Source organism: Hordeum vulgare, chromosome 4H, assembly GCF_904849725.1.
Source record: "Hordeum vulgare subsp. vulgare chromosome 4H, MorexV3_pseudomolecules_assembly, whole genome shotgun sequence".
Lineage (NCBI taxonomy): Eukaryota > Viridiplantae > Streptophyta > Magnoliopsida > Poales > Poaceae > Hordeum > Hordeum vulgare.
The window spans coordinates 491,935,826-491,959,606 of NC_058521.1; the positions used below are offsets into that span (position 1 = coordinate 491,935,826).

Consider the following 23,781-nt stretch of genomic DNA (forward strand, 5'->3'; position numbering starts at 1 on the left):
ATGCCATTTTGAGATTATTATGGCATTTTGGAGCTAAATGGGCTAATTATGTCTTTCGGGCGGAAATTAAATCAAGGATAATATGAAAGAGGAGAAGAAAGATGAGGAGGAGGAGGAGGAGGAGAAGAAGAAGAGAAGAAGGAGGAGAAGGAGGAGAAGGAGTATTAGGAGAAGGAGGAGAAGGAGGAGAAGGAGGAGGAGGAGAAGGAGGAGAAGGAGGAGGAGGAGGAGGAGGAGAAGGACTAGAAGGTCCTTGGCCTTCTCCTTCTCCTCCTCCTTCTCATTCTTCTCTTCTTCTTCTTCTTTCTTTTCATTTTTCCTATTTCTTCTCCTCTTCTTGGAGCTAAATTAGCTAACTATGTATTTTTGGAGCTTAATGGGCTAAATATCTCATTTTAGAGGAAAACAAGCTAAGTATATAATATTCATGAGCTAACCAAGGTTCTGATGCCATTTTGAGGTTATTATGGCATTTTGGAGCTAAATGGGCTAATTATGTCTTTTTGGGGAAATTAAAGCAAGGATAATATGAAAGAGGAGAAGAAATAGGAGGAGGAGGAGGAGGAGAAGAAATCAAGTAGAAGGAGGAGAAGGAGGAGAAGGAGGAGGAGGATAAGGACTAGAAGGTCCTTGGCCTTCTCCTCCTCCTCCTCCTCCTGCTCATTCTCCTTCTTATCTTCTTCTTCTTCTTCTTCTTTCTTTTCATTTTTCCTATTTCTTGTCCTCTTCTCCTCTTCTTGGAGCTAAATTAGCTAACTATGTCTTTTTGGAGCTAAATGGGCTAATTATCTCATTTTAGAGGAAAACAAGATAAGTATATAATATTAATGAGCTAACCAAGGTTCTTATGCCATTTTGAGGTTATTATGGCATTTTGGAGCTAAATGGTCTTATTATGTCTTTATGGAGCTAAATGGGCTAACTTTGTCATTGTTGGGGAAATTAAGGCAAGGAGAATATGAAAGAGGAGAAGAGAAACTTACCGTAGTGGTCATCAAGGAGGAGAAACACTTCGAGAAGGGTCGTGCGATACCGCTTGGGAGTTATTATGCGGAATAGATATTTTACAATGTCTTAGTTAGCATGATGACACTCAATTATTAATACTAGTTTATAATGAAACTCACCGTGCCAATCGAAGAGAAGACGGGCATCGGTGGAGGGACTTGACCGCTCTTCTCGCACAGACCATGAAGAGTGGGTCGTATTAGTTAGTAATGAAACAGACATTACACACATGATTTCGCCTATGTGAAAAAAAACTTACCACAAAAAGCTCGTACAGGGCCCGTTGACCCGCCTCATTCCGGGACCTCTCCTCCTCAATCAATCGTGTCGTGGTCTGGTCCCTCTCATCAAGAGAAGGCTGACTTGCCAATCTCTCTTTCTCAAGAGCAGCCTGGCTTGCCAATCTCTCTTTCTCAAGAGCAGCCTGGTTTGCCAATCTCTCTTTTTGAAGAGCAGCCTGAAACACCATTCCTCGTTACCACAGTAATGATCTATGGTGACACACATAATGAAATGGATGAAAGTGTTCTTAGTCCGTACAACTAACCTCGATGGAAAGTTCGACTGGCCATGGACGACGCATTACCTTAGGACAGCTGCTCGACTGGCGCGCCTTGATCTCCGGAAGAGTGAGTGGACAATGTATTATCCCATCTCCAATGGCTATCGATCCATGGGGCCTCCCGCCACCAGATATCATCACCAGCTCTCGATCCAAAGGTTCCTAGCTAGGGTTAAAGTCATCCCCTTTCGTAGCCTTCCCCGCGTCCCTGTATGCCACGAGCTTTTGGTGGGATGATATGTTGGTGAAGTTATTGGGATCATCCAGGTCATACTCAGAGAATGCCTTCGCCTTCTTGTACGAGGCAGTATGGGCCATGCCATAAAGGTCGTACAAGTGATGCGCCTAAAAGAAAGGAACAAAATATTAGCATCAAGAATGAATTGCATGAATCATGAAGCAAATCACATACCCAGTTTCATCCAAACTGAAGTAAGTTGGCGCTGCCTTGATGGTGTGGCACACCAACCATTTGGCTACGCCGATCCTTCGCATTCTCGTGGACGGCTCGCCAGCTGCCTATGCACCACTCATCAACCAACGCCTCCCAACAATCCATCTTATCCGCACACCATCTCGGGGGCACGTGTAAGTTATTAGAAAGAATTTGCAGCGCTACGCCTATGATGAAATCAAGAAAACTACGTAGAAGGACTTAAGAATAGGTAATTACCTTCATGTATTGCTCCTTCCTTAGAAACTTTCCGCGGCAATCCTTCTTCTGCTTCTTAATACCACGCGTGGCGTAGTAATCTCGAATAGCCTGCGGCCGAGCCTCATGGCGCAAGTTCTGTAGTAACCGCCTACACTCAGCCTCGAGAACCCTGGCCGCCTCCTCCTCATATCCATCCTCACACCTATAGAAGGTCTGCAATCAAACGTGAAAACACCGATTAGTACAATAATTAGCTATATTGTTAATTTGAGATTCTGTAAAAGGATAATTTACCTAAAAGCTCTTGATCACCATCTCGGCCCCCGTGAGGCACAAGACACCATCTATAATATCCTCCGGCGGGGCCTGTGCAGCCTGGTAGTGCTCCCAGGAAAATCCTAGTGTAGGAACCTAACCCTCACCAGGCAACGTGACAAACCCCGGGAAATTTGTCCGGCAAAGCACACCAAGGACGGAGTTCGGCCTGCGGACTCCAAGAGGGTGTACCCATCCCCTGCAGTATGATAAGGTCAACGCATTAGATATTTGAACAAACTTGAAGGCAAAAGCTAAAAAAAGAGTAAATGTACTTACCTATCTCCTTCAGGTTTAATCACCGGCCTCTGCTCGCGGGTAGTCGGCGCGACCGGGAGACGTGTACTACCACGCTTGTACACGGTGGCCCCGTCCACCTGCACATCGCCCTCACTATCCGTAAGCTCATACCCGTCATCCCCGCCCCCTGAGCCACCCGGACCCTCGGTCCAATCTGGCAACTCGGTACGATCCGGCCAGGTCTCCCATCCGGGCCTCTCCACGTCGGGTGAAGCCTCCGGAACCCTAATCTCCTCCGGCTGCTCCTGGGTCGAATGCACCTCGACCCGAGGCTGCTCCTGGACCAGAGTCTCATGGGACGAATGCCCGTCAACAACAAGCTCCTGGAACGGAGTCCCCGTAGCCTCCTCCGCAAACGGGTCGACCATACTAGTCCTATGCTCGGGTGAATGAGCTGGTGGTGGTGGCGAGGACGGCTCAACAGTCCTCCTGGATCTTCCGCGGCCACCAGCTCTCCCTGTACCCTTCCCCTTCTTCCCTACCCAACCAGCACCTCTCCCAGTGGGCAATGCCGCCGACGAAGAAGAACCCACGGGTGGTGTCGGCAGACTGTCTTCCAAGGCTCTACGGAGAGATAGGGGTGGAAGGGAAGTACCACCCCTCGTGCGGGGCGCCTGGGAAGAACCCGTCGAGCGATCTGGACCAGCGCCCACCATCTTTCCATACCTGGTCACCTGCCATGATAAAGATTAAAAGAAATTAGTACAACATAAAAAATTGAATAACTGACATGAATAATAATATGTACATGAATAATAAAGATTAAAATATATATGATTTAAGTTGTGAATCTTACAAACTAATAATCATCATCAATAAATGCATCATCATCATCACTATCACGCATGTCTTCATGAATGACGTGCTCGTCGGGTTCAACGGCGTGAAGTTGTGAAAGGCCTTCCTTTAATCGTTGAAGCATTGATAGGTCATCCACATCAGTAACCTCTACGAGTTCCAGGTCTTCTGGTTCCGGCTCAGGGCTGGAGTCGGATTCATTGTCGCTCTCTACTTCCATGTTCTTGGGTGAAGCACGGTGGTTCTTGAAACGTTTCTTGGAAAGACGTGTTTCTTGGAAGAATTCTCCATGATATGTGTTTGGGTTAATGTGAGGTTCATAATCCTGTTCATTTGGGAGAGGTGGTCTGACATGTGGCGGCACTTCATAAACAACATACCAACCTTCCAGATTCTTATCCGTTTGGCATGCCCACAGTAGATAGAAAACTTGGGTCGCCTGTTGAGCCGTAATATAGACATCGGGAACATCTAAATGGGTGTTTGGATTGATTTCGACTAGTCCTATATGTTCATGAGTCCTTCTAGTCTTTTTCGGCTGGAACCAATAACATTTGAAGACTACGACGTTCGATGGGTTTTCACCGTAGAATTGAAGTTCATAAATTGCTTCAACTCTTCCATAATACTCGATAACACCTTCGCCGATAGCACAGACACCACAATTTGTAGATTTCCGGTCGGGCATAGATAGCTCTTTGCCAAAGGTACGAAAGAGATACCCGTTGATGTTGTATTTCTCAAATGAACGGACCTTATAGTCAAAACCATTAGCGACTTGTCTCAATTCTGCATCCATAGACTCTGAATTAGCCTACAAGTTTAATACGAAACGGTTGTTGCATTAGCCGCAAGTTAATTACCATTAGAATGAAATGGTCCATTATTGATAATTACCATTTGTTTGAACCAATAGATGAAACCGGGATAGCTGCCTCCTGTCTTTGACAGAAGCTCATACCCTTCGACGGAATCATTTTCGATCACCGCTCCATCCGAGAATTTGACGACGTAACGGCTATTTGAAATATCCGGGAATAAGAGCAGTTCAAATGAATTAGAAGTTACGGGAAAATGTGCCGAGAAATCACTCGATGTACGGCCGCACTTCTGTTAGGTTGTTGAAGATATACAACAAAATGTTCCGCCATTCGACATCCAACGTTATTGGTTTCGAAGCACCGGCTGGTGCGAGCTTCCCTTTGAATAGGCTGAGGTTGGACCCACCTTTTTTAGGGTCTACATCATTGTGTCGAGGCTTCGGATTATGCAAATGATGATTTTTGGCTTCGTAGTGTGCTGTCACAAACTTTGCCACCTCCTCAATAATGAATGCCTCAGCCATCGATGCTTCAATTCTACGCTTATTTTTACATTTAGCTCGAAGGGTCTTCTGCATCCTCTCAGTTGCATAGCACCAACGATCTTGCACGGGCCCACCCAATCTTTCCTCGGTCGGTAGATGTAAAATCAAATGCTGCATTGGATTAAAGAAGCCTGGTGGAAAGATCTTCTCTAACTTGCACAACAACTCCGGTGCAAACTCCTCCATGTCTTCTACCACGCCAGGCGACAATTCTTTCGCACAAAGAACACCGAAGAAATAGCTCAGCTCCGCTAGTACTAGCCATTCATCCTCAGGAATAAAGCCACGTAAAATCACCGGCATTACCCGCTCTAGCCATATGTGCCAATCATGACTCTTGAGACCAAAGATTTTTAATTTTTCAAGACTCGCTCCCCTCTTTAGATTCGCTGCATACCCATCGGGGAACATCAAGTGCATTTTGACCCACAAGATAATTTCCCTCATAGCTGGCCTTCGAAGATTGAACCAGGCCTTTGGCTTCGACCGCTTCTGCTTTCCTTTGCCTTCTCACATGTTTTGTAACGGTCTATGACATAGTGTCTCTTGATCGACTCTAGCCTTAATATTATCCTTTGTCTTCCCATCTATGTCGAACAATGTACCAAAAATAGCCTCTCCGATATTCTTTTCAGTGTGCATCATGTCGATATTGTGTGGAAGAAGGAGGTCTTTCAAGTAAGGCAGATGCCAGAAGCATGGCTTGTGAGTCCAGGCGTGTTTTGAATTATACCCCTTGAAATACCCTGGACGCTCTGGATCAGGCTCGAGGGTGTTTAACTGATCCAGGATCTGTTGGCCTGTGAACGCATGTGGTGCCAAGTTTTTGACAACTTTACCTTTGGTAAAGTTCTTCTTGTCTTTTCTGAACTGATGGTCAGGATCCAGGAACTGTCTATGCAAGTCAAAGCAAGAATACGTCCGACCCTCCTGCAACCAATGAAACTAAAGAGCTGCCTTACATTGGGGGCACGGGAACCTTCCATGCACACACCATCCAGAGAATAGCGCATACGCTGGCAAGTCATGCATAGAGTACATGTACCACACATGCATTTTGAAGTTTTCTTTTCTAGCGGCATCGTATGTCTTGACCCCATTATCCCAAGCTTCTTCCAATTCATCCTTAAGCAGTTGCAGGTATACATTCATATTCTTCCCCGGATAATTGGGCCCTGGAATTATCAATGTCAGAAATATGTTCTTTCTTTGCATAATCTGCCCGGGGGGGAGATTGAGTGGAATGACAAATACAGACCAACAACTGTATTGGGTTGCCGTCATGCCAAAGGGATTAAAACCATCCGTGGCGGCGCAGACTCGAGGATTCCTTGGATCTGCCGCTTTATCCTCGTGCAATCCATCGAAATGTTTCCACGCTTCCCCATCCAATGTGTGTACCATCATCTTATTCCCATCCGCATCTAGTTCGGTTCTTTTGCCCAATTTGTGCCATGTCATCTGTCTGGCTGTCTCTTCGACCATGAAAAGATGTTGAAGTCTTGGTACGATTGGCATATACCGAAGAACACTAACTGCGATTTTGGTCTGCCTCTTCTCACCCATACCGTTGTCTACCACAAGATACCTGCAAGACTCGCAATTGGGACAATAGTCCAAGTGTGCATACTCCTTCCTAAATAAGACACATCCTTTCTCACATGCATCTATCTTCTCATAGGGCATCTTAAGTACACGAAGTATTTTGTCCGACTGGTACAGGTTTGCAGGCATGACATGGCCTTTGGGTAGGAAACGTCCAAATAGTGTCATCATCACGTCGTAGCATTCTCTTCCCAAGTTGAACTGAGCCTTCAGAGCCATTACTTGTGCAATTGCATCCAGCTGACAGAGCTCAGTGTGCTCATGGAGAGGACGTTTTGAAGACTCCAACATTTCATAAAAGGCCTTTGCAGATTCCTCCATCTCATCTTCCGAATCCCGAGCATCATCAAAGTCTTGCACCATGTCTTCGATCCCAGTACCATGCTCGTCCGTGCGACGACGGACCACCTCAGCTCTTGTGCGTTGTATAGACTCACCATGAAATGTCCACACTGTATATTTAGGCTTAAAAACCCTCCTCTGCAGGTGTTTAATCATTACAGCCTGTGTCGTCTTTTTATAGTTGTCGCATCCAGGACAGGGGCAATAGTTTCTTTCCTGGCCATTTGCGAATGTGGCTTTCACAAATTCCTTTGTTTTTACAAACCATTCTTTCGTCATCTCTTTCTGACTAGGGTGACCGGTATACATCCACGCACGATCACTCATCTTACGTAGCTACTAAAGACAGAAGAAATATATTTATATATAATTTAGCATTTATATTCATCGGTTAATCAGGTTCGCCATTTTTATTACGTCCAGGCAACCTACACGCTAATAGGTAAAGATAGGTCCTAATCCCACCCGAGTATGTGTAGATTGGGTTCGTTTTCCCATGCTCTGCTCCGGATCCAACACAAAATTTCGGTAGCACCTCCCCGCTGTTCTCCTGATACATGTCTCCTCAATAAACAGAGAGGATGTGCATCCGGAGAACAACAGGGAGGCACTGACGAAATTCTGCATCGGATCCAGAGCACAGCATACGGGAAAACGAACTCAATCTACACATACTCGGGCTGTCCATGGATAATGTTGGACAATTCGAAAGGATGGCGGTTATAAATATGCAAAGACATGCATATTTATAGACGTGGCCCTTTCGAACGGGAGACGCATATTGGTCACGCATACTGATAAATTAATTGAATTACCTAAATCTAGAAAGTTTCATCCGGAAACTGAGCCACAGTAAATGAAGGGGCGAGGAGGAGATGAAATTTGTACTGTCCCACGAATGCAGGGGCGGAGCTCGTACAACGCACGGGCAGGTCTTCACACACCAGACCTCACAGCGACGAGACAACTATCACATGTAAATCCACCCGATCAACACAAATATTCTAATTATGTCATTTTAGAGGAAAACAAGTTAAGAATATAATATTCATGATCTAACCAAGGTTTTTATGCCATTTTGTAGCTAAATGGGCTAATTATCTCATTGTTGGGGAAAATAAGGTCAGGAGAATAAGATAGAGGAGAAGAAAGAGGAGGAGGAGAAGAAGAAGAAGAAATCAAGAAGAAGGAGAAGGAGGAGGAGAAGGTATTCTTCTTCTCTTCTTCTCTTCTTCTTCTCTTCTTTTCTTCTTCTTTTCTGCTTCTCCTTCTTATTTTTGTCTTCTCCTCCTCCTATTCTTCTTCTTCTTCTTCTTCTTCTTCTTCTTCTTCTTCTTCTTCTTCTTCTTCTTCTTCTTCCTCTTCTCCTCCTCCTCTTCTCCTCTTCTCCTCCTCCTCCTCTTCTTCTTCTTCCTATTCTTTCTATTAAGCTAACTAACTAATTAACCTAACTAACCAAGCTAACTAAACCTATCGCTAAACCTAGATAGCACTAAACAGGAAAAAAAATAACAAAAACAGAATCTACCACTATAACAAAAACAGAATCTACCACTAAGTAACTAAAAAAGAATCTAGCTACCACTAAATACCAAACAATAAAAAATCAACTTCTTCTTCTTTTTTCTCTTCTTCTCCTTCTTATTTTTTTCTTATTCTCTTCTTCCCTTATTCTTCTCTTCTTCTTTACTTCTTCTCCTTCTTATTTTTTTTTCTCTTCTTCTTCTTCTTCTTCTTCTCCTTCTTATTTTTTTCTTCTCCTCTTCTTCTTCTTCTTCTTTTTCTTCTCCTCCTCCTCCTCCTACTCCTCTTCTTCTTCTCCTCTTCTTGTCCTCCTCCTCCTCCTCTTCTCCTCTTCTCCTCCTCCACCTAACTAACCAAGCTAACTAACTAACCTAACTAAAACTACTAACCTAACTAAATCTACCACTAAAACTACTAACAATAACAACTACTAAAACTACTAAAAAATAATAAAACTACTAAAGAATAATGCGGGTGGGGGTGGGGGTGGGGGTGTGGGGGCTCACCGGGAGGGGCGGCTGTGGAGAGGCCGGGGTGTTGGGGGTGGCGGGGCGGCGCCGGGGGTGCCAGGGACGGCGGCGCGACGGCGGTGGGGCAGCGGCAGCGAGGGAGAGGTGGGGAGAGAGAGAGGGGCGGCGGCGGGGGCGACAGGGGCGGCAGTGGGGGCGACAGGGGCGGCGGCTAGGGCGACAGGGGCGGCGACGCGACGGGGGCGGCAGCGTGACGGTGATGGCGGCGGCCGTTACAGAGAGAGGGGCGCGCGGGGTGGGGAGAGAGAGAGAGGGGTGCGCGGGGTGACCGTTACAAATAGAGAGAGGGGCGGGGTGGGGGGAAGGAGCCGTTTAACGGTGTTAGAGCATTGCCGTCTGCCGGCGGACGGCAAAGAGTCTAGACTCTTTGCCGTCTGCCTCCGGACTCTTTGCCGTCCGCTAGCACACGGCAAAGGTCCGACTCCAGTTTGACCTAGCCACCCCGCGGTCAGGTGGGCCCATCTATATCTTTGCCGTCTGCCTCTGGACTCTTTGTCGTCCACTAGCAGACGGCAAAGATGTGACAGATGGCAAAAATACTTTATGCCATCAGCATGTGCTTTGCCGTCTGTTTTGTTGAAGCTGACGGCAAAGACACTCTTTGCCATCAGCTAGCAGACGGCAAAGACTAGGCAGATGGCAAAAAACTGTTTTCCAGTAGTGACCTATGGACCCGAAGGTCTGTGGTGAACTGCTCACGCATCATCGGAGAGGCAATGGTGATGATGAAGAAGCCCTCCATGTCCGAATCCCCCTCCGACAGGGCACCAGAACGGTCCCGGATGGGATCTTGCGGAGACAGAAACTTGCAGCGGCGGAAAAGTATTTATGTGGCTCTCTCTAGTGGTTCTGGACTTTTAGAGAATTTATAGGCGAAAGAAGTAGGGCAAAGGAGCCATGTGGGGCCCACAAGCCTGCTAGGCGCGACCCCCCAGGCCGCGACTAGTGGGCTTGTGACCTCCCCCGGGGTCTTCTGCCTTGGTTCTCAAGTCCCGTGCGTATCTTCTGTTATGGAAAAAATCATACCGCGGGTTTTATTCCGTTTGGACCCTCTTTAATATTCTTCTCTGAAAAAGGTCAAAAACACGGAAAAAACAGAAACTAGCACTTGGCACTGAGTTAATAGGTTAGTCCCAAAAAAGATATAAAATAGCATATTCATGCATATAAAACATCCAAAGTTGACAAGATAATAGCATGGAACCATAAAAATTATAGATACATTGGAGACGTCACCCATCTGGACCCGGGGCCTTCGTCGGCCCCATCTGGAAAAGAATTGTATCAATCTAGTTGTCCAAAATCGGAGCTCTTAGTTTTACATTCATCTCTGGCGTGACCAACATGTCTAGTCTGTCCCAAACTCTCTCCATACCCACTGATCCCTCTGGACAGAAAAGTTGCTCATAGAATAGCAATGCCATCTCCCGCATACCTTCGTCATCAATAGTACACTTGGAGCCATCCTCCCTCGTACGAACTTTGACTGTGTTCTTCTGCTTGCGATGGGAGGCCCGGTTTTGAAAATACTCAGTATTTTGGTCACCCTCCTTAAGCCATGTAACCCGAGACCTCTATTTACACATTATTTCTTCCCTCTCATAGATTTCCCTAAGGGGCAAAATCGACAAATTTGACCCCTGGGTGAAAAAATTCACAAAGTGGACCGTGTTCGAAAAAAAATTCGCTGAGGTGACCCTTTTATGTGGCGCTCGACACGTAGGCGCCAAACTACAGTGTGTGGCACCTAAGCTGTAGGAGCCACACCCCCGTCCACGCTGGCGTCCGACCCCACCGCACTCCCAGCAGTGTGACGCCCAAGCCTCAGGCGTTGTAGTTGTGGCAGTGTGGCACCGAGCGCTTAGGTGCCACACCTTCACTTATCCAGCCACGGGCCGGCCCTCCCCCACCCCCTCCTCATTCACCCCCATCACCATAGAGAATTCTCAGCTCGGGGTCCCCTCTCCCCCTTCCTCAAATCCCTCTCCAAATCAACAGATCTGAAGGTTTGGTCCGGGCATTTCGTCTCCAATCCCTCCCTTAAGGTAATCTCCCCCGATCCCCTCTCTCTCATCCAAAAAAGAATCTCATTTGCTCACTTTTTTGCAAGTGTGAGGAAACCCTAGTTCTTCATGAAAATTGGGATGTATATGATATTGTTGGACGTGTTTGTATGTTAGGACAAGGGGCATGATGGGGTTAGGATTAGGGTTGTTTGGATGTTAGGATTATGGTTGTGTTGGGTTAGGGGTAAGATGGGGTTAGGATTATGGTTGTTTGGATGTTAGCATTAGGCTTTTTTATTAAGAAGATTTTGTAGTATTTGAATTATTGATTATACAAATATTGTATGTTGCGTTGTTTAGGGATGGGAAGAACATGTGTTTATGTTCATCACGTGGACAAGCATGCCTTTTTAAAAGGCAATATTATTCCAGACCTAGGTGAGCTTGACATGGTATTTGATTGTTGTCCTAGCTATGCTGAATTGTTGGAACAAGTCCAAAGGGATTTGAATTGGATGGACCCAAGTGATGTTGTTGAGTTTAATGGTAGGCATAATGTGGGATTTGGAATGCACATTCGTGGAAGACCATGTGTGTCAACTCCGAGCAACGTTGGCTTGCATACAAGGATACGATGGCCTAATCACTAGACAAGGCTCTAGAGTTATTTGCCATAAAAAATGATCCAAACTAGCACTTGGATTTGAACCGGGTTGCCTCTCCGATTGTTGAAGCTAGTCCTCCACGCATCAACGAAGAGGCCAACATTAAACCTCTTTTGACACAACAATCGAGGACAACATTGACCTAGAATTCAAAGATCCAACATGAACCATTGCTAGAGGAGAATAATGAGCATGTGTATGATGAGAATGATGATATTGTTCTCCATGACAACAGCCTTGGTGATTTGGATAAATATAATTTGCAAGAGACAATGGACCATTATATTCCGTACTCACGTGGCTATTCATCGGGATCGGACAATGACGGTCTCGATGAAGAAGTTGATGAGGAAGGCTTCACGGCAAAGGAGACTGAAGCTTCCACGAAGGTATTAGGGCGGGATCACCGGACACCATTGTTCGAGGATCTTAGTCTTGCGATAAAGACGTGGTTGACGTAGGCGATGGCATATTGTTTAGAGTTAGGCCACCTTCTCACCGGGACAAACATGGGAAGAATATTATTTTGCCGGAGTCAAAGTTCAAAACATTCCTGGAACTGAAGATGTGGTTGGATGAATATTGTGTTTCGCATTATCGTCCACACAAAGTTGTTCATTCGAACATGAAGTTGTGTTACATGGTTGCATGTGAGGATTCAAGATGTCCATGGATTATCTGTGCAAGAGCATGGAAAGGAGGGCCCAGATGGAACATTGTGAGTTGTATACCTCACCTGTGCCGAGGCAAGAGGGTTGATGGCAAGCTTTCATCACGAAACCATAGATAACTCTCCTCCGAGTTCATCGCTTATAGGTTTTCGAACTCCATCTCCTCTCTTCCTACAATGAGCATAAAAAAGCATACAAGACCTTGTGAAAGCCCTTTTTCACTACCAGGTGAAATACGGGAAGGCATGGAAAGCGAAGGAATTCGCATTCAAGATGTTGTGTGGTGATTGGGAGCAAGCATACAACCGACTACCTAGGTTGTTGAGAACTATTGCCGCCACTAACCCGGGCATGGTTCATGTGGTTGAGCCATACAGGGAGAGAACAAGGATTCACAATGGAAAGACGGTCTGCGTATTGGGCCATGCATTCTGGGCATTTGAGCAATGTGTGAGGGATTTTCACCACTATCGTCCGGTCATCTCCATCGATGGCACATTCTTGACCGGACAATTCAAGTGCACTCTGTTGGTTGCAATAGGAAATTATGCCAATAACCGGTTGTTGCCTTTTGCTTCTGATTTGGTTGAGTCGGAGAACAATGTTAACTGGGATGGTTCTTGCATATTTTGAGAACCAAGGTATTGCCATCTGAAATGGAAATTTGTGTCATATCAGATCGCCATCAAGGTATACTTAACACTGTTGATATTGTTATTCCCGGGCATGCTCCTTTGCACCATCGATGGTGCATGAGGCATTTCTGTGCGAACTTCTACAGGGCATGTGGTAGCAAAGAGTTAACAGATCATCTTCAAGATTGTTGTCAAGATTTTTTGGACAAACGATTTGCAAGATTGTACAACGCTTTGGTTGCAAACAAAAAACTTCATGCAGGGGGTCTTAAGTTTCTCAACATGCACATTCAACTTAGGCCAAAGTGGGCACGAGCTTATGATGAAGATGGTCGAAGATACGATCAAATGACAAGCAACGTGGTAGAATGCTTCAACCGGGTGCTAAAGGGTGTCCGTGCGTTGCCGGTGATGGTAATAGTTCAATACAAATTCGACAAGTTGAGAGCATACTTTCTAAAGTACTCAACTGAAATGGATGATCAGGTTGCGGGAGAGAACAAGAAAAATGACAAGTACAAGTGCCCACCAAAGGTTATCAAATGGATGGAAATTCAATCACGGAAGGCTAACTCCCAAACAGCTATGTTGTACAACAACGAGGATTGTACGTACCAAGTGAATGAGCCCGGAGGAACGACAAACAATGGCTAACAACAGGGAAACAGGAAGTTCAAGGTATCTTTATCGTTGTGTGATTGCTCTTGCGGGAGGCCAATGTTTATTCATCTTGCATGCTTGCACTTGTACATGACAGCTCACACTAGGAATGTGGATGTCAACCATCTGCTAATCGTGGGGGACTCCGAGTTCTCTATCATGACCACGAAGCATACATGGGCTCCTAGATTTGAACCATACTTTGACCAATCACAATGCCCGGAGTATGATGGGCTACAACTATGGCTCGGCCCGGGATGGAAGGTGGTCAAATGGGGAAGACGAAAGACAAAACATTTTAGAGTAGACATGGATGGATGGGGCCATGGTGGTGGCCGAAAATGGGGAACAACCAATTCCAAGAGCCTACTGAGATATCACATTGTGGAGAGTGTGGTGTAATAGGGCAGAACACAAGGTGTACCAACCGTAAGAAGAAGTCCAAAAAATGATTCAAGGTCAAGCCAACCAAGTAGTAGCCAACAAGGTCCTATCCAAGCAAGTGGTAGCCAACAAGGTCCTATCCAAGCAAGTATAAGCCAACAAGGTCCTAGCCAAGAAAGTAGTAGCCAACGAGTTCCTAGTCAACATGTTCCTAGCCAACATGTTCCTAGACGACTTGGACTTACTAGAGGACGTGCTCATGGGATAGTGCGTGTTGGTGCTAGAGTAAGGGGTGGGAGAGGTCGTGGACTTACTAGGATTGGTATGCATGGATACCTATACGAGGACTATTTCCGTATGTAATAGTACTGACTTATCTTTTTCATGTTGTTTTTAATGCTCCCTTCTATGTTAACCATGTACTAGCGTTATTTTACTAAGTATTATGTTGTTGTTTTGTAGGTATGGTGGCGTCTCAACCCAACAAGGCAACAACGGAGTGGGTGGAGGACAAGCATGCAGTCGCTGAGGACCAGGGGTTGTGGGAGAGGGCTGCAAAGAAGTTGAGAGAGGAGGACGCGACCAAAGTGGAGAGGAAGAAGGAAGAGGAGAGGGAAGAAAAGATGAAGGAGGAGCTGAAAATAACGCTTGACTACTACAACTACCAGAAGCGGATCAAGGAGGATCACAAGAAGATGATGGAGAAACGTCAAAGGGATTTGGTAGCAAACTATAAGAAGTCAACCGCGGAGAATGCAGCAAAGAGAGAGCGGGAGCATCAAACGCTTCACGGAGAGGGTGATGAAAGAGGCTTCAAAAATGCGCAAAAGGGAAGAGGAAGAGGAAGAAGAGAGGAAGAAGAAGAAGCGAAAGGGGCCTTGCTCGACACAATAGAGCGTGTTGCTTCTTTTCGTCATGCGCGCCTTCATCTTTGAACCTATTGTGTTGTTGAACCTTGTCCACTTGTGTGCTTTGTTATTTGGAACTTGTCTACTATGAAACTCCTCCATTATGAACTCTTTTATTATGGAACTCATGTATGTGTTGCTGGGATAATTTATGATTTGTTATGCTGGATAATTTATGATGTCTTATTATGTGATAAATTATGATGTGGCTGTGATAATTTGTGATGTGGATGTGATAAACTGCACTTGGTGCAGTTTTGACTATGTGGCGCCCTTCCCATAGGCATCACACATGCCAAATGGTGTGGCGCCCTTCCCATAGGCGTCACACATGTGAAACAGAGTAGTAATAGAGAGTGGACACTTTGTGTGGCAACTTACCCCTAGGTGTCACACATGTGAAACAGAGTAAAAACAGAGACTGCGAACTTGAGATTAACATGTGTGGTGCCTTACACCTAGGCGTTGCACATGTGTGGCGCCTTACACGTAGGTGTTACACATGCAAAATTTCACACAATAGCAACTTCAGATTAACATATAATAAGCTTAATATATTTTCACAGAATGGTAGTTTCACAAAATTTCACAGAATGGCAATTTTACAAAAATTCCATTCGAACCAGAGAGTGACAACAAATAATAAGCTTAATATAATTTCCATTAGAACCGAAAGATTGATTTCATGGTAATACAAGTTCATCAACGAGTTAAACCAAAGACAAACACTACAAGTTCAACAACTTAAAAGGTAGCTTCATTCTCACGACACCGATAACACTACTAGTCCGTTCATCGCGTCTTGTGGCCTCGTCCCCTCTTAGAAGGTAGCTTCGTTCTCGCAACAAGCTGCGGTTCATCAAACTCATCGTCATCGTCATTGTCCATACCTCTCATCCTTGTCACATCTTGTGTCATACGCGAGCCCTCGGAGACCGGATTGTTTCCTTTGTTCCCATAGTCATCCGGTGAGTACCGCTTAATTCCCCTCCTAGGCTTCAACAAATAAGCGGAGCGTTAGAAAGCCTCCAACGTCATGTCGTCCTAAACCTTCAATATAAAACCGATATCATCATCATTTAGCGTGGTATGAAGAGTTCAAAGTGCAGATTCTGTGATGGGTATGGCATACCTCTGGAGAGAACACATCATCCTCTTAATTAGCTGCCGAGGTAATGTCACCATCATCCATACGAGCTCCCGATGTATTTGAATCGTCTAGAGTATGCCTATGGGATGAACTGGATCTCGAGAATATTCACGGTCACGGCAACCTAAAATGTTGGATAAGCGACGCAACTTCTGGCCATGTTTCTGTAAGATTGAAAGATAAATGAGACATAGAATGTACCAAATGTTGCATTGCTCGAGAATTTGTGAATTATGACACAACACCTTGATGAAAAGTCGAAGTGCATATTCTCCTTTTTTCCTTTATGTGTTGTGTCTAGAATAGCCCCGGTTTCATCAGCTTGTTTCTTGATCTCTTTGCGCTATGATCACACGAAAATGACATGTAAGGCAAGCAAAGATGTGTATTAATGTTAATAGATAACATAGGGGAGCACACTTACCACAAAGTTGAGCACTGGAGCAAAAGGCGTTTGATACCCTTCATGAATTAGCTTTTTGTATTCGCCATGGGAAAGTTCATCGAATGAAGTGGGATCTTCCAATATGTCCTCCTGAAAAGTCGTCGGACAAATCTCCACTCGAGTATTCTTCTGAAACCATCTGACCTAGTTGTTGAACGCAAGTGGGCAATGCTTGCGGGCCTGGGTTCATGGCGTACTACTAGCTTCTTCCACACTTTGCTCGAACATGGTGACATACTTCTTATGATGCTTATTCCAATCCTTGATCTTTCACTGCCTCCTCCTATCCAACCTGCTTTTTACATACCTCATTATTAGCTCGCTCAACACTTGCTCAAACATAGTTCTTTATTGTGTATGCTTTGTTACGTGTGAAGTTGTGCGTCCGTGTCCACCCACTCCGGCGGGTGACCCTGAAGCAACCCAAATTGATGCAACACACAGTGCGGGAGATGAAACTCAACCGCCCAATTGCATATGAGTGGACAACACATTAGCCAAAGATGGTTTTCCTGCAAACATATTGGATTGAGCTAGAACGTGTGTGCATCACCAAAGCTTGCCATGGCACCATATGCCGCCATTCCACCTACAACACAACAACAAAAGGAACCATTCATTTTTTACTTTCATTTAGGGAGTCAGTTGAGTGATGTTTACCTGCTCGGCAGTAAGAGAATCCATCTCGTTGGTGTATTGCTTGTACAAGATATTCACATCGCTCGTCATCTCCGATACCACGTCCCACTTGTAAGCCCAGTTGGGCAGCCGTACATGGTTGTCGTGGTCATCCCAGGCCTTGAACGTTACCTCTCCAGTGTGTCCAACAGGAAGGCGTTCCCAGCTCCATACCGAAAGTAGGAGCATACAACCACCAATTATGCCGTCTCTTGTGGACCTACGACAAGCTTCGTCCAACTACAAGTAAAGACAAACATGGATCAGTTAAGCGCAAAAGTATAAGCCAAACAAAAACTAACTATGAACAATTTATTACCTGTCGATACAAGTAGGCCAATGCGGTCGACCCCCAGCTGAACTTGTTGTTGAAAACCGTCGATGCCTTCAGCCACATCCATTGAGTATTCTTGCCACAGTCGTCAGCGAATATAGTCCTAGAGATGACATATCACATGTACACGCGAGCATAAGTCTGGATCACATCGTCATTGGCGTCCTCGGGACAATGAGCAAAGTTGGTTGCAATCCAAGTGAACGGAGCGCCAGCCAGGACTCTATCTTTCTTCCCTCCATCTTCTGCCTCCGGCTCTGGAGGTGACATACCAATAAGGGCCTCCATTTGTTGCCGCCATCCCTCAGAATCAGTTCTTATACAAAGAGGCTTCCCCTCGATTGGAAGTGCGGTGATCATGAAAACATCTTGAAGAGTTACGGTCATCTCTCCGGTCCAGAGGTGAAAACTATGAGTCTCCGGCCTCCACCGATCAGAAAGTGCAGTGATTGCCACAGCGTTCATGTTGGGCGTTGACCGGCTCACAAGCTGAATGAATGGAAGGAGTCCTGTCATCTGGATGTATGGTGTGTACCGCTCATCGTACGACATGACAGTTGATGCCCCGTGAGACCGAATCTTCAAGGGCATAAGATTCTGCAAACATAGGAGTGATATGATTACGTTTGATCTTTTTAAATAAATACATGATTTTTGAAGATAATAGTATTTTGTATTTACCATCTGCTTCTACGACATCAAGTAGGCCCGGTGTTCAACGTCATAGGCATCATTCAAAAGACACACCGTCCTACATATTACAAAAAAAATCAACTAACTTCTCATATATATTCATCTACTCATATAGGAATAGTCATCTACTCATCTACATATTACAAAAAAATACATCTAACTCCTTATATAGGAATAGTCATCTATTGGTCTACATATAGGAATAGGAATAGTCATGTACTCATCCTACTTATATAGGAATAGTCATCTACTGGTCTATATATAGGAACAGGAATAGTCATGTACTCATCCTATTCATATAAGAATAGTCATGTACTCATCTACATATAAGAATAGTCATCTACTCATCCACTCATCTATATGTTATCAAAAAAATACAACTAACTTCAAAAGCCACACCATCTACTCGTATAGGAATAGTCATCTACGAAACCTACATAATCATCTACTCATCTACTCATCTAGGATTCATAAAATACAACTAACTCCTTATATATATTTCAAATCCATTCAAAACATGGCTCTCATCCAAACTAATACAAATCTGAAAAATTTGCAACATTATTTGGATAAAAAGATGAAAACGAAAGAGATTACCTCCGAGACCAATATGAGGGATAAATTCATGAAAGAAATCAACAGATTTGTAGAATTTGGAAGAGAGGATTGAGAGGAGGAGATGAGGCAACCGCTGCCACGCTCTGTGGAGGAAGAAAACGAGTGGGGAGGGGGTTGGGGGAGGGCCGGGCCGCAGCTGCATAACTGAAGGTGTGGCGCCTAAGCCCTCGGCACCACACTGCCGCATGTGCAACGCCTAAGGCTTATGTGTCACACTACTGAAGTCAGGTAGGGTCGGACGTCAGCGTGGACGGGTGTGCGGCGCCTACAGCTTAGACGTCATACAATGTAGTGTGGCGTCTATGTATCAAACGCCACATAAAAAGATGAGTCCAATGAATTTTTTCGAACATAGTTCAGTTTATTAATTTTTTCATCCGAAAGGTCAGATTGGTCGATTTTGCCTCCGTCAGGTGACTTTCGATGTCTCCCACCTCCTGCATATACGAGTAAGAGAGAATTCCTTATTTGGCCCTTTCTTAAATTCTTCTTCCCTATTTGGCCCTAAATATTATTTTTTTCCCTATTTGACATCTAAACTTCATTTCCTTCCTAATATGGCCCTGTAGTGCAATCTGAACACTAACGGTGTTAAATGTGGTTGTAAAATGACTCTTTTGCCCTTGATGAATTGTGGGAACAAAAGTTACTCTCTAGTGTGTGTGACATATTTAAGCCAATAAAAACGTACCAGTAGCTCAATAACCGTTGAAAGCATCCAAAATGGAACTACTGGTACGTTTTTATTGGCTTAAATATGTCACACACACTAGAGAGTAACTTTTGTTCCCACAATTCATCAAGGGCAAAAGAGTCATTTTACAACCACATTTAACACCGTTAGTGTTCAGATTGCACTACAGGGCCATATTAGGAAGGAAATGAAGTTTAGATGTCAAATAGGGAAAAAAATAATATTTAGGGCCAAATAGGGAAGAAGAATTTAAGAAAGGGCCAAATAAGGAATTCTCTCTACGAGTAACTAGTGACCTCTCCTTTGCATTCTGCAGCAGCTTCTTTAGCTCAGCGTACTGGTTGGTGACACTGACACAGTGTTAGATCTCGGTAGGAGAAGTCGCTTCGGTTCACCACTTTTATACTCGCCGATCAAGTACACCGCCCACCCCACTCCTCAAGTCCTCAAATCAACACTCCAGTCCAAGCTAGCCAGCAAAGACGCCTCATCCTCCCTACGCTCTCCCAGTCGCTCCCAGTTCATGTGCGCCCGAACTCCACGCCACAGCCTGCCCCCGCCACCCTGCCATCCCAAAGCTTCTACAACTGCCACCGAGAGGTAGCGAGCTCTACACCTGCTGTAATCTTCCCCTCCGCGGTAATTGAACCGAGAGAGGGAGGTAGTACAGGTATGGTTTGTTGCTCTCGGGGACGAGATAGGCCGGCGGCCGGCGGGCTGCTCGGGTCGTGCCTCCTCATCGCCGCCCTCGTCCAGTTCTCGTTCCTCGGATCCACCTTCCTCTTGGCCGTCGACGGTGCTCGCACGTCGTCATTCATGGCCATGGCGCCGCTTCCTGTGGCTATGGCCCCCTCGCCGTTGGGGCTCAAGGACGACAAAAGGCCTGTGCCCACGGGCTCAAACCCTTTGCACAACAGATGAGGCGGATCACAATATGGTGGCACGCATAGCGAAGGTGCTGATATCCTGGGTCAGAGGAACTGCGAGTATCTCAATATGATCACAATACAGTGCGTGTATCTGAGCATGCAGGGAGATCAACTTGCGATGCGATCGACATTCGATGGTGCTGCGAGACTCCGTAAGCTTCTGATTCTACTTCTTTTCTTCTCCGCGTCAAGCCGTGTGAAGTCATCGATCAGTCGGTGTTTTTTTTTTTTTTGTAATCGATCAGCTGGGGGTCCGTCTGATCGAGGAGAAAGGAAGCTGAATGAGAAGGGTACTGGGTTGCGCTTGTATTACTAGTTAGCTAGCTTGGTATAGTTCACCCTTGCTGTTTTGTAGTATGGCATTCTTGATGCTTCAAGTAAAAAACATTCATGTAATCATTTGTTGTTGTTCTTTTTTCCTCCGGGGCTTCTCATTATTTTGCTTCTTCTTCATGACGAATCAATAAATACACAGTTGTGAAGGTCAACGTCCAATGTGAGCACGTACGGGCCTGCACGATGATGCATGGAGACGAGGTAAAGACCTCGTGCTGCAAAACTTGCTGTACGTAACGTTATACCAGTGTGCACGATCACATCTGGTTAATTTCAGTCAAAGTGAGGCCCCATGTCATTAGTACAAAGGCACTAGCTAGTGGACACGACCTTGGCACGTACGTCGTGGCCAAGGAATTTGATCTCGAAACCATTTGGCCAGCTGCAAATTTAAAAGAAACAAACTTCCAGTTACAAACGCGGTCTATGCTCGATTTCAGATATTGACATCGTTACTCTCACTCATGTAGTAACTTCTAGTACTCCTACTAGTAATATATTCAATCAGCTCAGATCTGGATTACTCGCTACTAACCAGTATATATATAGTACTATTGTAACGCAGCAATTGATGATCCTTGTTTGAAGTGCATCAATTCCGTTGTCCAAACGGAACCGTGTTTGTGGGATTCATAGGCAGGCTTGGCGTTTTGCTTTTGGAAGCAACTGCATTACTATCAGTGTTGCATATGCAGTCGGGAGCGAGAGCGCGTGTGGGTTAGTGCAACTTAACGCACGAGACGCCGGAAAAGGTGCCCTCATGTTCTCCGCCCTCGGACTATTTTATGCGCGGCACTCGTACTGCTCTCACATCTGCACTAACCAGGACGCATGCATCGCGTCGCGCCCCTATCTTTCACCGGTGGATTCGCTACCACATCCAAGTCATCGACCTTTTGCTTGATTAGTTTAGTACAAGGTCAAAACGATCTGCATAATTAAGCATGCATAGGAGTTCGCGCAGCTAGGTTTGTACACGCAGTAGGAGTATTATCCGCATGAAGGTAGAAAATAACATTTTACCGATGAGAACTGAGAAGAGATGGATCGATGGAGGTAAATATATACTAGCAAACCCTGACGTGATGTTTCAGCAGCAGGAGTAGGTGTTTGTACCCAGTCCATATAGACTGTACGCACGTATGTACTGTACGCACGTCGACGGCACGCAAGTATACGTACTTTTGGCACTAGCCTTTAGTGAAGACGCCGACTGGTCGAGATTTGACCGTGGTAGAGTGACAAGCCAGCTCTCATTTTGCTTCTGCTGGTAGGATCAGATTGGTCGATAGGGTTAGGGCCATCGCCTCAGGTTAACAACTCGGCGTCTCTGGTGGCTTATGGACAAAGCAAGAACATACATACAGCACGTCTAGCGCTAAGCCAGAAGCAGTCCTACTGCTGCGTATGTTTTACTCCAACCAGGCAGTCATACATAAATCCGGCCAGGGCGACTTTATTTGGATGTGAAGGGAAATAAATGTCATAGAATTGCGGCCCTCTGATTGGTGTAATTAAACCACGGGAGGGAAGCCTGGAAAGAGCTTTTGCGTCACGCAGCTCAAGAGATTCCGAGTCTCCGTGCATCTGCGCGGCGCGCCCTGGGCGCCGGGGAGGCAGAGGCGGGAGCGAACGGGGAGCGCCGACCGGTGTCTGGGTCGCCACGGTTTCCCGGGCTTTGTTTATCGCACCGAAGGCGTTGAATGTCTGCTGCTCGTATTAATGGTCACGTGAGGTGGAAGCCATAGCCAGCCCGCGTTCGCTCTTGTCCCTCGCCGCCCGCTGCTGGATGCGGAGACTCCATCTCTCTTGCTTGTCAGCTGCGACTGCGGAGTCTCCATCTCTCTTGCTTGTCAGCTGCGACTGCGGAGGTCAAATTAATCATGCTGGGTTTAGAGCAACTCAACCGGTCGATCTAAAGGGATGGTCCGTCACGAACGTCCATGTCTTTTTAAATTGGATTAATTATCCTTTTGTCCTCAGTGGTATCTCTGTGCTTATTTTTTGTTCTCAGGTTTAAATTATGCTCAGTTTTGCTCCTAGTCTGTCCGCACCAACTCGTTCCGTAAATAATGCCGTTTCCGTCAGCTCAACGTTTCGACACGGTCCTTACAGGTGGGACCAGGCGGCAGAGACGCGCTACACGATCAAACAGTTGTCTCGCGGCTTGTGGGACCCAGCAAAGAGCCGTTGAGCACAGAGCCGTTGCGGGTGTGCGATATAAGCGACGGCACACGTTCCCGGAGCCGCGGTGAGCAACAGTCAGCTAGGCTGGAGAGCTGGGCGCGGGCGACAAAAAGAGCGGTTGTGACCACTGTTGGTAGCTAGGACCTGGGCGCGGGCGACAGAAAGAGCGGCGGTGACCACTGTCGATAGAGAGAGCGGGTGACAGAGAGCGTGGCGGTGGGAAGATTGTTGTGGAGGGCGAGGCGGCGTTGAGATCACCTTCGGCTTCGTGCTCGATGTCTTCTTCAAGCTCCCGCGCCACCTCGCGAATCCAGAGCCCGGCGTGAGTGGAGACGTCGATCTTCGTCAGTCCGTGGTGTCGGACAGGCGTTGATCGGAGGGTTTCTCGCACGCCGAAGACCATAATCGTCCGTTCTACATGTGCAGCGAGAATGAGGTAAGAATAGGGGCAATTGCACCATTTTCATGGTGGGGATCCTTGACCAATACAGTTGCTCTGTGTGGCGTTCATGCATGTTAAATGTTTCTTCCTTTGGGTCAATGTTCTAGCCAAAACTCTGATGAATGAACTACAGGAAGAGCATGAAGAATAGTTGCCCATCCTGCCTCGAACGGCAGTGGCCGCAGCACGAGCTTCGGAAGAAGAGACGGAGGGCGGAGCACGCAATGACAGAGAGCTACCTGTTGAGCTTAGGAGGTTGAACAAGAAGGTTAGGAAGGTCGAAGATCAAGCAAAAATACCCAATTACAATTATTTTTGGGCATTTATAGGTATGGTAATTG

At 45.9% G+C, this 23,781-nt stretch overlaps 1 protein-coding gene across 1 annotated transcript; it reads left to right on the forward strand.

The window, feature by feature from the left end:
- Window positions 1-19,575: 19,575 nt before the first annotated feature.
- On the forward strand, window positions 19,576-20,871 carry LOC123450650. Its single transcript, XM_045127795.1, has 2 exons — window positions 19,576-19,587; window positions 19,922-20,871. Exons 1-2 carry the CDS (start codon window positions 19,576-19,578, stop codon window positions 20,465-20,467), a joined length of 558 nt encoding a protein of 185 aa, XP_044983730.1. The 3' UTR covers window positions 20,468-20,871.
- The last annotated feature ends 2,910 nt before the right edge of the window (window positions 20,872-23,781 follow it).